Genomic DNA, 13451 nt, shown 5'->3' on the forward strand with positions numbered 1-13451 from the left:
TCACCAAATCATGAACAGTTTGAAAATAATTATTAAATTGTTCATGATGACTAACCTACATTTAAATAGTAATCAACAACAACATTAAACTTTTTTGAGAATTTTTCTATAATTGTTTTTTCTTGAACTGCATCAACTATTATCTCTCACCTAATAACAATAATTGTTTTTAAAAAATACAGAAGAAAAAATCCTATAACGGTCGTGTGAAGTAGATCCGAATCCAATGATCAATTTGAAACTTTGAATAGAAAGAAAGACAAAAGGAAAGGCAAACGAATTTTATAATTACTCTTTTTCCCTCTCTTTCAAATTTTGAATCTTTCGTCGTCTCCCATTTTCTCGATCTCGCAAGCTGTGTCATTTGAGAAGCCATGGCAGACAATCGCATCGCCGGAAGCTTACCGACTTCCTCCAAATGGAGTTTTCTTCCCAAATCCGTATCCTCACACTTCAAACCAAGCTCAAACCCTCGATCTTCCAATCCCGACATCGAAAACGCTCCTCCTCAAAATCCAAACATCCATAATCCGCGAAATCAATCTGTTTCTAGTAAATCAACGGCTTACAAGAATCAGATGGATTCTCCCAATTGCCGAAGCCAAGTTTCAGCTTCTCGGGTACTTGAAAGATCCTACTCTTAAAATTTTCCCATTACTCTCATTTGACTGAATTGTGATGTGAAATTCATCTTTTTTGTTTGGCGAATTAAATATCAGCCAAGGGCAATATCGGCATTGAAAACTCGAAATGAAGTAGAAGAAGAAGGAGCCTCGAATCCACATGTAAAGGTTGGTTGTTTCCATTTTTGTTTGCTCGGATTTAATGAAATTAAGAGCCTTTGCTTTCTTTCCTTTTTAAAATTTGGTTACTTGGCCTCTCTCTGGTCTAATTCATTTTTATAGGTTGTGGTGAGGATTAAACCAACAAAGGAGTATTGCTGGAAAGTGAAGAAAGTTTCCAAAGTTTCATATTCTGTTAGAGATCGCCATTTTACATTTGATTCTGTTCTTGACTCAAATCTAAATCAGGTTCATCTCTCTCTCTCACAAATAATTTGGATAAGTTTCTATTAGGGTGAAGAGAACTAAGTTATCTTCTCTTTGGTTGTGTTGTTGCCAGGACGATGTATTTCAGCAAATTGGTGTTCCTTTGGTTAGGGATGCTTTATCAGGTTACAACACTAGTGTGCTATCATATGGACAGGTACTGAATAATTATGTTTTTGGAGCTTTTGAAACCAAATTTTATAGTCACCAGACGATGTTGAAGTTATGTTCTTTAATTGGATCCTTTAGAATGGAAGTGGGAAGACCTACACAATGTGGGGTCCTGCTGGTTCGATGCTTGAGGATCCATCTCCTAAAGGCGAGCAAGGACTCGCGCCTCGAATCTTTCAGATGCTGTTTTCTGAAATCCAGAGAGTAAGTTATGCTTTTGAATATATAACTCAAGCTTTTTGTTTGATTATGAGAGCTATGATGGATGGTTCATCTAATAAGCATCAAACATTTGCCAATTATTTAGGAGAAGATCAAGTCTGGAGGAAAAGAAGTAAATTATCAGTGCCGTTGTTCTTTTCTTGAGGTGCCTTTGCCAAACCATATGAAGGATTTTATAGACAAATCATGCTTCTAAAATTTCCTGAGTTAGATTGCTTAATCTTTTCCTGCAGATATACAATGGACAAATCAGTGATTTGATCGATCAAACCCAGAGAAACCTTAAGGTTAACTTCACTAATCAACAGTTTTCTTCCCATATGTTAATTTTTGTTGAGTGTAAACTTATTTGATTGCTTATTGTGTCATATGGCAGATAAAGGATGACGCAAAGAATGGTATCTATGTCGAGAACTTGACTGAGGAATACGTAGATAGCTACGAGGATGTAGCTCAGATACTGATGAAGGTAGCATGCCATCTTCATATTATTAAAGTATTAAGTATTCTAAGTTACGGATACTATGTATATTGTTTCAATAGGTCTTGAAACCGCTAGATGCTTCTGCATAATGCACATTCAGCATCGTTAATGAAGTGTGCACTCTGTTCATTTCGTGACTGATTCCAAGTCTATATCTCATGCTTTGGTATGCGTTATGTTCTGCTTTTCAGGGCCTTTCAAGCAGAAAAGTTGGAGCAACTAGCACAAGTTTTCAAAGTTCTCGATCACACGTCATACTTTCTTTCATTGTCGAGTCTTGGAATAAGGTATAGTTATTTTTTCGTCTTTCTTGCATCTTTAACACTGATGAACAACTGATCAATATATTCTGTGCATAGGGAGCCTCGTCAAGATGTTTCAATACTACCAGAACAAGTAGGATCAACCTTGTTGATCTTGCTGGAGCGGGAACAAATGAACGTGATGCTACTAAACACTGCGTGGAGGAAGAGAAGTTCTTGAAGAAGTCTCTGTCGGAGCTCGGGTATAACTTTATGAACTCCCTGTGTTACTTTCATGTGTCTCAACTAAGAAAGTAGCATCCAAAATAGGGAACAAAAAAATCAACAACTTCATGAGTGATTCGCTAACACTGTCATTTTTACTATTGGTGCAGCCATGTTGTAAATTCTCTGGCGGAAAACGTTCACCCTGGAATATCCGACCGCAGTCTTCATAAAACATCATGCTTGACGCATTTATTGCAAGAATCTCTTGGTGGAAATTCAAAACTCACTATCCTGTGCAACATTTTTCCGAGCGACAAGTAATTTTCTTCATCTTGTTATCATTTATTAGTTAAATATAAACATAACAGCCTGATGGTACCAAGTATTAATATTCAATCAATATAATTTGTATAGAGAGATAAGGAGTGCAAATCTCAGGTCTTGCTGAGAGAACAAAGCTCATAACACTTGAGCATCTTAATGACAGGATGCCCACTATATGTACTGATAGAGTTTGTTTGTGTAACACAGAGACACAAAAAGAACAATGAGCACCCTTAGATTTGGTGAACGGGCTAAAGCCATGGGAAACAAACCAATGATAAATGAGATCTCAGAAGAAGATGTGAATGATTTGAGTGACCAGATTCGTCTGCTAAAGGTCTCTTCTTCCACCACACCGTTCCCATTTTTTGTCTTTTGGTTGTCGAATTTGGATGTCATTTAAATATCATTTACCACTTTTTTGCAGGAAGAACTTTCAAAAGTCAAAGCCGATGCTTGTCATTCTGTTGGAAGTAAAAATGATTATTTCGGAGCAAAGAATGCACGTGAAAGTTTGAATCAACTAAGAGTTAGTCTTAACCGCTCTTTGATGCTGCCAAAAATTGATAATGACGAGGAAGAGATAACGGTTGATGAGGATGATTTTAAGGAACTGCATCTGCAGATCAAGTCCTTGCGTGGTTCATTTAACCAGAAACTAAAGAAGTTCCCTGTCAACAGAGACTCGGTCAACTCATCCTTTGTAACAGCATTCGGTGAATCAGAGCTAATGGATGATGATGAGATATGTTCAGAAGAAGTAGAAGTTGAGGAGAATGATTTTGGTGAATCTTTGGAAGAACATGACAGTGCTGCAACAGTATGTAAATCAAGTGAGAAATCCAGGATAGAGGAATTTGTATCGGAAAACAGCATATCAATCAGTCCCTGCCGTCAATCCTTAATCTTGCAAGAACCCATCCAGTCAGAGTCACCTAAATTCAGAGATTCTCTACGGAAGAGCATAGCTCTTTCTTCGTCATGTCTCAGGAATCAGAATAGCTTGGCGAAGAGCATAAAATCCACGTGTTTTGCAGAGAGCCAACATATCAGATCATCTTTACGCGGAAGCAAGATATTCACAGGTTCTACAGAATCTCTAGCTGCAAGTCTGCGGAGAGGCTTGGATATTATTGACAATCCCATGAACCCTGCATCAAACCGATGCTCAGTTTCTTTGTCTTCTGATAACTTGACCATGCAACCTCCCACAGATGATCGATTACCTCTGTCGCCACTCTGTCCAACCTGCAGAATTTGCAGCTCTAAGTTACCAAGTGTAGTTGAGGGAGTAAGTATATGATATAGCAGATACAATATGTTTTAATAGATTTAGTTTTTACAGTTATCCTGAAGCTAACGTTGCTGGATTTATTGTTAATCAGGATGGATATCATATGGAAGGGGTTCTTGAGAAGCAGCAAGAGCTTGAAAAATTGTGCTCAGAGCAAGCAGCCAAGATTGAACAGCTAACGCGCCTGGTAACCCAATTTCTATGTCTTATGCCTACTGAAACTTGGATCAGTACATATGGTTAAGCAGTCTGGTTATATCATATCTTCTTAAGGTAGGGCAACACAAACTTCAAACTGAGGATGAAACAGAAAAACTTATGGGAGCAAGTAATGGAGAACGACTTCCTTCTGCAAATGAAAACCAGGTTGGTTCTTACTTTAATTTACTATGTGACTACTATAGTGAAGAAAATATGATAGATTGTAACATAAATCCCAACTCCATGGTTCTGTAGCTTCTCAGCTGTATAACTGAAACATATGACGTAAAACAAATCTCGGATGATGACTCCAAGAAGACAGACTTTGATATTGGCGAGAAGGAGGCATTACTCAAAGAAATTGAGGATCTGAAAAAAAAATTGCAGACGCCTGTAACCATGTCCACCAATGAACTGAGATCATCTCTGTTGGCTCGTTCGTTTCAACTCCGTAGCAAGAATGCTGAAAAAGATATCGAGGAAGAAAGACTTAGGTGCACAGAAATGGAAAGCGAGTGGATATCATTGACTGACGAATTCAGAGTAGAGATTGAAACTCAACGTACACGCGCAGAGAAAGCTGAAGCCCAGCTTAAACAAGAGAAACTATCTTCTGAGGAGCTAGAAGATGCACTTCGCAGAGCTGTTCTTGGTCATGCCAGGTTTGTTGAACACTACACAGAGCTACAAGAGAAGTACAACGACTTATGCTCAAAGCATAAAGCAACAGTGGAATGGATAACAGAGTTGAAGAAGGCAGTAGCAAAGGCTGGTAAAAAGGGTTGCGGTTCTCGTTTTGCTAAATCACTTGCTTCTGAGCTCTCAGCACTTAGAGTAGAAAGAGAACGAGAAAGAGATCTGTTGAAGAAGGAAAACATAAGCCTCAAGATTCAACTAAGGAATACTGCTGAAGCTGTTCATACTGCTGGAGAAGTTCTTGTTAGACTCAGAGAAGCCGAACAATCAGCATCAGCTGCTGAGGTAAACAAATTTTTCATGTTTTAATCGATGAACTGTTGGATTGAGACTGTGACATTGTTTTCTGAGTGACTGTTTGGTTGCAGGAAAAGTTCAATGAAGTAGAAGAAGAAAACGAGAAGCTAAAGAAGAAAATGGAAAAGTTGAAGAGGAGACACAAGTTGGAAGTGGTAACAATCAAAAAGAGTCTAAAGCAAAACACGTTGCCAGAATCTGCATTGCAGCCACTGCATCAGAGGAACTCGGCTATTGAGGAAGAAGGAATGTAGAAACATCATTATACCAAAGTGCATAACTTGAAGACCCTTCTTGGATCTGATTGGTATATTATACACATCTTTATTCTGCTTATTTTTCACTTTATTGCTTCTAATAAAATTCAAATGTCCTTATTCCACAAGGCATTTTTAGTTTTTTCCCAATTGAATTATTTGTTCTGCTGTATTTGATTTGAATCTCGTGTTTGTGGCGTGCAAACTGGTCTCTGTATAACTTTAACTTTGGTATTTCATTTTAATTTTCTTACATTTAAAATTGTTATCTTTCTTTCCAAACTCAAATTCTTCTTACAAGATATATATATTGTTGATCATGTAATACAAGAGAAATTCTAATCAAAATAGAGTAGACTTTAATTATGGGAATCCTATTTTGCCAAATCGACAATCTTACTCTGTTTTTTTTTTTTTGTCAAGGATCTTACTCTGTTTAAAGTTAACTTTTTGTTGTATATGTCAATTTAGTTCACCAAAAAAAAAAAAAAAAACTCATGTTTTGTTATGCAGTGGTAAAAGTTTTGGAAAGTTTATGTGTTTATATATAGAATATTTCTTGTTTATGAATAATTTTCTATAATTAAGAAAATAAATCTCTACATTATCGAAAGCAAAATATACGGACATATAAGAAAGGAAACTAGAATCATAATACCGAATTATAATCGAAGTTGTTCCATTGTGTCATCGAAGTTGTGCTTTTAGGGAAAAACAAGAATACAGACAGCTCTAGAAACCAAGAACAATGAAGGGTCCTTCAGTGGTAAGAAATTTTCTGTGTTTTCTAATACTTGTTTCTCGAGATGTTATCTATATTTTTCTTGATAGCCCTCTGATTTTGTAACTTTATTAACAGACATGTGTGTTTGGTGTGAACATTGGACTCAAAGGTTATCAAAAGATGTTGAATAAAATATATGAAGGCATTGAAGGTAAAAGAATTTTGAGTCTTTAAGATCTTATTATTAATTATCTACACAAGAATTGAGAAGACTAATTAACTCTGTATACATATTCTGAAACACGAGAGGTTTAAAGCTCGATGTGTCAAACTGGTTGGTGTATTTACGGGGCGAGATTGATCCAATAACCTTCATTAGGAAGATGTATAAAGCAAGAAGTTACGTTGAGCTCTTCCGAATAGATTATGGATATGAAGAAAATCCACAAGGAACCCGGAGACCAAATTCTCACTTCATGGTTTTATATCTCACAACTTTTCACTACTTATACTTATTATCAGTGGTTTTTAAATCTAAATATGTGTGTGTTTGGCTTCTGCAGAGATGTTGCTTTGAACTAAACACATTAGATATAAGTTGGTATAAGAGAATCATAGGAGCCTTGAAAACCATCCAAGGTTCAGAATTTTTCTCTAGGTCATCAATTAATCTTTGGAAAAATGTTATTTTTGTTTTGTTTTGATTGGTGGGTTTGGTTTCAGGTGTATCATTTACCATAGATGCACAACCGGTTATGGGAAATCCGATGGTATATTTATGTGGGAACATAGAAATTGGAGTGCTCATGAAGATGCTTGTGAAGACAGGCATTGAATTGTCAGCAATGGAATATGGAGTCGAGTATAAAGATGCAAACTTGAACCCACCTCCTCCCAAGAAAGTTGAGGCTCCTTCAATTGGAACAGCTGAGACAAAGGACGTGAAAGACACGGTGCCTCCTCCTCTTCCTGAGGTTGTTAAACACCAAGTCGTATACAAGAAGTCTCGCGGTTTAAGAAGGTTCTTTTGTTAATGAATCATGTCGTCATTAGCACCATATTATCATTTTCTTGCAAAACCAAATAATGGACCATGAGAAGAAGAACCGTTCGAAAGAAAATAAAAAATGAAAACAACGTCCTACTCCTCATATATGTCATATGTGTGTGTTATTAATCAAGTACCTAGTTGGTAAACCTTCAAGAGTTTTTCAAGAATGAGATAACAAATTTGTGTGCATTAGTGTTTTCATATTGTTTTTTTTTTTTCATACTACTGCTCTAGTTGTTGATGCTATTATATGCTAAACATAAAAGGCAGAGTGCATTTAAAGAAAAGCATAGAAGCTTATCGTTACGTTTTACATATTTGCCTTTATAAATTTATAGATAGTGTTTAATTGATAAGAACATAATGTTTTTTTTATTTATATATAATTAAGCATCACATGTTGAGAAGTAATTACAGAAACGTAAAACATTTGACTTCAATCACATGGGATTTGTTCATAAAACTAGATGAGGAGAATTATGTTTTCTTACAAAAATTGTTATCCCGCAAGCCAGCTTTCAAAAAGCTCCCAACGTTATCGAATCAATTCATATTACTTACAACGAGAAAGAAGCTGTTTTGCTTCGTATTTTACGTAATTGAATATCTTCAAGAAATCAATAAACGTGATTATTTTGTTAAATAAACCCTAAACTCTTCAACTATAAAGATGGTATATCAGTGTTCCAAGGTAAAAGGATCAAACCAAACCCAAAGATGGAAAATCGAGAAGTTTTTGTTTACATTGTCATCTCCATCTTCCGCTCTCTCCAATTCTTGTTTTGGAGATTCCGTCCACGTTACAATGATGTTACGTCTGCGTTGACCCGCCCTCTGACTTCGGCCGCAAGCTATGATTTTAAGTTCATGTCGTATATGGTCAATAAGGCTAAGTCCGTCAATAAAGCACTAGAAGAGGCTGTTCCTCTCCGCGAGCCAGAACTCAAGATCCGTGAGGCCATGAGGTACACGCTTCTCTCCGATGGGAAGCGTGTAAGACCAATGCTTTGCTTAGCTGCATGCGAGCTCGTGGGGGGACAAGAGTCAACCGCAATGTCCGCTGCATGTGCGATTGAGATGCTCCACGCGTCGTCTCTCATCCTAGACGACCTCCCTTGTATGGACAACGACAGCCTCCGACGTGGAAAACCCACTAACCATATAGTCTTTGGCGAGAGTATAGCCATATTAGCTTCTCAAGCGCTCATAGCTTTGGCTGTCCAAAAGACCACGTCATCCACCTTTGCGGACGTTCCCCCAGAGAGGATTCTCAAGACCGTTCAGGAGATGGTTAAAGCAGTGGAAGGGCTTGTTGCAGGTCAACAGGCGGATTTGGCTGGAGAAGGTATGAGATTTGATAGTGACACTGGATTAGAGCATCTTGAGTTTATACATATTCATAAAACGGCGGCGTTGCTTGAAGCCGCAGCTGTTATGGGAGCTATAATGGGAGGTGGGTCTGATGAAGAGATTGAGAGGCTTCGGAGTTACGCAAGATGTATTGGGTTAATGTTTCAGGTTGTGGACGATGTGCTTGATGTGACCAAATCGTCGGAAGAGCTCGGGAAAACCGCCGGTAAAGATTTGATCGCCGGAAAACTGACGTATCCGAGACTGATGGGAGTGGAGAAATCGAAAGAATATGCTGAGAGATTGAACATAGAAGCGCGGGAACATCTTCTAGGGTTTGATATAGACAAGGTGGCTCCTTTGGTGTCTCTCGCTGATTACATTGTCAACAGACAAAACTGACACTATTGCTCAAAAGCTTAATAACAAAATTTGTGTCTACTGTCTAGTGACAATATTAAAACTTGGATATGTAAACAAAACACAGGAGGCCCATACACAAATTTAGGCCTGGTTCTACTTAACGGCTCAACGGCCTTCACTTGTTTTCCTTTGGATAAATAAAAGTTGGGGTTTCCATAAATTTGTCTTATTCATTTGGCATGCAATTCTAAAAATAGTACATTAGTAATGATACAAAAGTACTGCTTGAGTTGTTTTGATACAAATAGTAATGATACAAAAACTAATTAGTCTCATGTTTGATAAGAAAAATTGAGATAATTAATTTAGTGGTTTTATGAAGGTAAAGCTCACATGTTAAGTAGTAAATGCATCGGTAAACATTTTTTTTTTTTTTTTATAACCAGGAGGTTCGGGGCCGAGACCCTTAATCCCTTCAGGATCCGGGCCGGGAATACTAGGTGAAAGCCCCTGACCAAATAGAAATAACTAGTAATTTCACGCCTAAGGGGAATCGATCCCTGACCTGGACCAACAGGGCAATTCTTCCTCAAGTGGAAACCATTAGACTACCACCACTTGGTTCATCCGTAAACATTTGCTTAGACTAGTTTAAACAAGAGACTAATGAGATTTGTTTTTCCGTTATTATAATAATGTTAGCGTGTCATGGCCAAAGGCTTCGTAAACGCTCCCAACGTGCCGCGCGTTATACTATAAATGACTCCACATGATAGTAATATAGTATAACAACTTACAACGAGAGTAAGTTGTTTTCATTGTGTGTTACGTAATTCGATTGCTTCAAAAATTAATAAATGTCAAGTATTTATATCATTTTCTAAGTTTTTTGACAGGAGTTACAAGAAAATAAGTAGCGGAAAAATAAATTTACAAAAAACACAGACATAAATAAATAGTAATGGAGGAAAACGTTAACCAAAAGCGGAAATAAGAGAAGAAACACCGATTCCGAAAAGCTAAACTTGGAAATTTGCATGATTTCCACAACTCGAAGATACCAAAAAGTTAGAGTCTCATCCTATTTGCTACGAGCAAACCTTTGCAGAAGCCCGTCTTCAAAACTTCTCGATAAAATGTGTACAGCTTCTTTGCAAACTAACGCAAAAACGCAAAAACAACTATAGGGCTAACACACAAATTCGACAGTTACAGAAGCATCTACGGGTAACCAAAGAAACCACCTTCGGCCACCATTCGTATCACAACAATAGGAACCATCTCTCATAGATAAGCGATGCCTCGAAAACCAACATGCCGCCTCTATTATTCCGTAAAGACTCCACTCCAACATGACGCACAACATCACTGTTGTCTAAGCACAAAACAACCACATCAAAAGAAACCACAAACTCCAACTTCAAGCAAAACGGATGAAGAAAGGAGGTGGCTTCACGAAGAGCAGAAAAAAAAAAACAGAACTCCGACTGACGAAACTCACACCATCACTAGCCCAAAAACAGAGGGGAGTCCCTGACCACCCAAAAACCTAGTCACCACCCAAAGATACAATTTGAGTCGAGTTAATTCGGTACATTAAAATCCTTATAAACCGGGTAACCGAAAATCGTCTCCTTCAGTGTCTAGGGCTGGTCAAATCTGACGTGGCATATTTCAATATTTCATTCTGTTGTGCTTGTAGATGTTGAATCTCCATTTTCGTCTTCTTTTCGAGTATTTCGTGCTACTACTCTCTTGATAATTCGAAGCTTTTTCGTTATCTCCAGAAATGGGTTCTTCAGAAACGGAAAGTGAAAGCAGAGGTTTTCAAAACCCAGATTGGGAAACAGAGTTTAACCGATTCGAAAACGCGATTTCGTCTGGTTCTGCTTCAATTCGTGTAAGATCCGTTTTAAAGTTATCAGATTTGACGAATCGAGTACCTGAGAGCTATATATCCCGTGCAATTCCGATTCTCGCCGGTCTTCTTCGTGTCTCAGACGACTCCAATCGTTCCGTTCAAGCTGCCGCCGCTCATTGCTTGAAATGTATTACCTGTTGCGGCGGTGAAGAAAGTGGATTTGCGGTGACGATGGGGAGGTGTGGTGTGATTGCTAGCTTATTAGGGTTGTTACTTGAAGCGAATACGGATGGTAATGTGTTTCGAAGGATTTGGGTGAAATGTTTGTGGAGCTTAGTTACTTTTGGATCTTCGATTCGAGTTGGTTTGGCTAGGTTAGGTGGTTTAGAGATTGTGATTCGTGAGTTGAATAATTGGGAAGATGATGGAAGTAGATGGTACTTGTTAGAGATCCTTAGTGCTTTGACGACGATTAGAGAGAGCAGACGCGTTCTTGTTCATTCAGGTGGGCTTAAGTTTCTTGTAGAAGCTGCTAAAGTTGGGAACTTGGCCTCAAGAGAGAGAGCTTGTCATGCTATCGGACTGATCGGTGTTACTAGACGAGCTCGGCGAATACTGGTTGAAGCAGGAGTGATTCCAGCACTTGTGGATCTGTATCGAGATGGGGATGATAAGGCAAAGCTTTTAGCTGGTAATGCCTTAGGGATCATATCTGCTCAGACTGAGTACATTAGGCCTGTCACTGAAGCTGGTTCCATTCCTTTGTATGTCGAGCTTCTCTCGGGACAAGATCCCATGGGGAAAGATATTGCAGAGGATGTGTTCTGTATATTAGCTGTAGCTGAAGGTAATGCTGTTTTGATAGCGGAACAACTGGTGAGGATCTTGAGAGCAGGGGATAACGAAGCCAAGCTTGCAGCTTCTGATGTGTTATGGGATCTTGCGGGTTATAGGCATTCTGTATCTGTTATTAGAGGGTCTGGCGCAATTCCTTTGCTTATTGAGCTTCTGAGAGATGGGTCACTTGAGTTCAGAGAGAGGATTTCTGGAGCTATTTCTCAGTTGAGTTACAATGAGAACGACCGTGAGGCCTTTTCTGATTCCGGTATGATACCGATTCTGATTGAATGGTTGGGGGATGAGTCGGAAGAGCTCAGGGATAACGCAGCTGAGGCACTTATTAATTTTTCTGAAGACCAAGAGCATTATGCTAGAGTGCGTGAGGCAATAGGCCATCCTGTGTTTCAGAGTATGCAGAGCAGACTGGCTAGAATCCGAGCTTCCCATGAACTGATGGTTCGATCAATGCGAAGGGTTACAATCCAACATCTTGCCCATGACCATGATCTTCCATGATCTGAAGGGCAAATTAAGCTTCCCATCTGTTTTGATGTATGTTTATAATCTGACTTGGAAAAAGAAAAGACTCAATTGCTGTTTGATTTCTGCAATTTGTATTTGATACGTTTGTATACATGTACTAAAAGATTTCTGACTTTGAATGGAAATGGTATCTACATGGTTAGTCTTCTTTTACATAACTAAGCACCCAGTGGTTGGACCATAAGAATCATGCACTATTCTATAAACCTCAGGCCTTGGCTGCTCATTGCTAACCACAGGACATTGAGCTATGCAGCAATGCGGTGTAATAGACTTCTCTTCGACCTGTGGCTTCTTCACTTCTTCAAGAGTCTCAAGAGTGACATGACATGCTTTCTTCCTTAAGGCCATAATCAAAGAAGCTGAATCCACTCCATCTCCAACAACCACAAGCTCATCCTGAAATTCTCCTTCCATGGCCACTGAAGTTACACCTGCGTTGCCAGATACAGATGTATTAAAGTTTCATTTTTTTTAACCATAAGAAAACCACTCTCGATCGGTTCAAAACATTAAATCTGTTTTAACACTAACCATCTGCAGCAACTGCTACTTGCATTGCCTTCTTCCTGCATTTTTCACTATTCACTGACAGTTTGATACGCATCTTTTGCTGCAAATTGCTCCAACAAAGACCAATGATTCGAAAAAAGAAACAGATCGAGAAACAAGACATCCATGATTATCGAAATAAAAATGAAGAGCCTTTAAGCAACAAGAAAAATTAGCACCTTCATTGTCCTGACGAAGCTTTGTCTCTCTATAAAGAAGTTGCTTTTTAAGAATCGAAGCCAAACTTCCTCAGATATGAGTTAAGAGAACCAAACCCTAATTATTCTCCGTTTTGTACGGATTTCAAAAGCGAAGAAGCTTCTACACACTGAGTTTCAGAACTGTAAACTTCGCCAGAAAAAGACAGAGAGAGAGAAATTTCTTCTTGACCGAATCAGACACCAACTGAGACTCCAATTTCTTGTCTTTTGTGCTCGGTCCTTTTGATTCACTCAAACAAGAAGAAGAAAAACAAATGGGAAGAGAAGAAGAAATTAAGTTGTTCTGTGAATGGGTTTCACTGTTACATGCTTTTTAACTTGATACACAAGGTCGCCCATTTCCCTGACAGATTTGCCAATGTTTCCCAGTGTTTAATTACCACTGTGCCATTGAGTTTTTGTCTTCTTTGAAAAATCTGTCCCATTGTGTATCATATGCTGTCCCCCGTACAAGACTTATAACCAGTTTTCCACTCTTACG

The 13451-nt window shown here is 38.5% G+C and overlaps 5 protein-coding genes across 10 annotated transcripts; 4 read left to right on the forward strand and 1 right to left on the reverse strand.

The window, feature by feature from the left end:
• Positions 1-133: 133 nt before the first annotated feature.
• On the forward strand, positions 134-5973 carry AT3G20150 (Kinesin motor family protein). 2 transcript variants are annotated; one of them, NM_112906.5, is made up of 18 exons: positions 134-620; positions 720-791; positions 906-1031; positions 1123-1206; positions 1299-1424; positions 1528-1587; positions 1676-1729; positions 1819-1911; positions 2118-2213; positions 2286-2431; positions 2564-2713; positions 2928-3057; positions 3148-4011; positions 4106-4201; positions 4288-4380; positions 4471-5196; positions 5280-5882; positions 5937-5973. In NM_112906.5, the coding sequence occupies exons 1-17, from the start codon at positions 375-377 to the stop codon at positions 5460-5462; spliced, it is 3345 nt and encodes a 1114-aa protein (NP_188650.2). In that variant the 5' UTR covers positions 134-374; the 3' UTR covers positions 5463-5882; positions 5937-5973. The 2 variants fall into 2 exon arrangements, with proteins under 2 accessions (NP_188650.2, NP_001327101.1); NM_001338456.1 differs by having other exon boundaries at positions 247-620; positions 4471-5882.
• A 124-nt stretch (positions 5974-6097) lies between these two features.
• On the forward strand, positions 6098-7338 carry AT3G20155 (uncharacterized protein). The gene is made up of 5 exons (NM_148734.2): positions 6098-6231; positions 6325-6400; positions 6499-6668; positions 6753-6828; positions 6913-7338. The coding sequence occupies exons 1-5, from the start codon at positions 6214-6216 to the stop codon at positions 7221-7223; spliced, it is 651 nt and encodes a 216-aa protein (NP_683576.2). The 5' UTR covers positions 6098-6213; the 3' UTR covers positions 7224-7338.
• Positions 7339-7919: 581 nt separating this feature from the next.
• AT3G20160 (Terpenoid synthases superfamily protein) lies at positions 7920-9161 on the forward strand (the record flags this gene model as incomplete). 2 transcript variants are annotated; one of them, NM_001338457.1, is made up of 2 exons in its annotated part: positions 7920-8585; positions 8670-8992. In NM_001338457.1, exons 1-2 carry the CDS (start codon positions 7958-7960, stop codon positions 8990-8992), a joined length of 951 nt encoding a protein of 316 aa, NP_001325827.1. In that variant the 5' UTR covers positions 7920-7957. The 2 variants fall into 2 exon arrangements, with proteins under 2 accessions (NP_001325827.1, NP_188651.1); NM_112907.2 differs by having other exon boundaries at positions 7939-9161.
• A 1353-nt stretch (positions 9162-10514) lies between these two features.
• On the forward strand, positions 10515-12338 carry AT3G20170 (ARM repeat superfamily protein). Its single transcript, NM_112908.3, has one exon. It carries the CDS (start codon positions 10743-10745, stop codon positions 12168-12170), a length of 1428 nt encoding a protein of 475 aa, NP_188652.1. The 5' UTR covers positions 10515-10742; the 3' UTR covers positions 12171-12338.
• Positions 12339-12347: 9 nt separating this feature from the next.
• Positions 12348-13324, reverse strand: AT3G20180 (Copper transport protein family; the record flags this gene model as incomplete). Of its 4 annotated transcripts, none has more annotated exons than NM_001338459.1 (3): positions 12348-12631; positions 12732-12810; positions 12929-13237. In NM_001338459.1, 3 exons carry the CDS (start codon positions 12932-12934, stop codon positions 12348-12350), a joined length of 369 nt encoding a protein of 122 aa, NP_001325568.1. The 4 variants fall into 4 exon arrangements, with proteins under 4 accessions (NP_001325568.1, NP_001325570.1, NP_001325569.1 ...); NM_001338460.1 differs by having other exon boundaries at positions 12732-12804; positions 12929-13103; NM_001338458.1 differs by having other exon boundaries at positions 12732-13324.
• Positions 13325-13451: the final 127 nt, after the last annotated feature.

The sequence above is a fragment of the Arabidopsis thaliana genome, chromosome 3 (assembly GCF_000001735.4).
Source record: "Arabidopsis thaliana chromosome 3, partial sequence".
Lineage (NCBI taxonomy): Eukaryota > Viridiplantae > Streptophyta > Magnoliopsida > Brassicales > Brassicaceae > Arabidopsis > Arabidopsis thaliana.

Excerpts from the sequence above, each read along its gene's own strand:
- AT3G20155 (NM_148734.2), top strand. Across the intron at positions 6,669-6,752 it reads GACCAAATTCTCACTTCATG|AGATGTTGCTTTGAACTAAA; the intron begins GTTTTATATCTC and ends TGGCTTCTGCAG. Across the intron at positions 6,829-6,912 it reads AGCCTTGAAAACCATCCAAG|GTGTATCATTTACCATAGAT; the intron begins GTTCAGAATTTT and ends GTTTGGTTTCAG.
- AT3G20150 (NM_112906.5), top strand. The coding sequence starts at position 375 with ATGGCAGACAATCGCATCGCCGGAAGCTTACCGACTTCCTCCAAATGG. Across the intron at positions 1,730-1,818 it reads AAACCCAGAGAAACCTTAAG|ATAAAGGATGACGCAAAGAA; the intron begins GTTAACTTCACT and ends GTCATATGGCAG. Across the intron at positions 3,058-3,147 it reads ACCAGATTCGTCTGCTAAAG|GAAGAACTTTCAAAAGTCAA; the intron begins GTCTCTTCTTCC and ends ACTTTTTTGCAG.
- AT3G20170 (NM_112908.3), top strand. The coding sequence starts at position 10,743 with ATGGGTTCTTCAGAAACGGAAAGTGAAAGCAGAGGTTTTCAAAACCCA.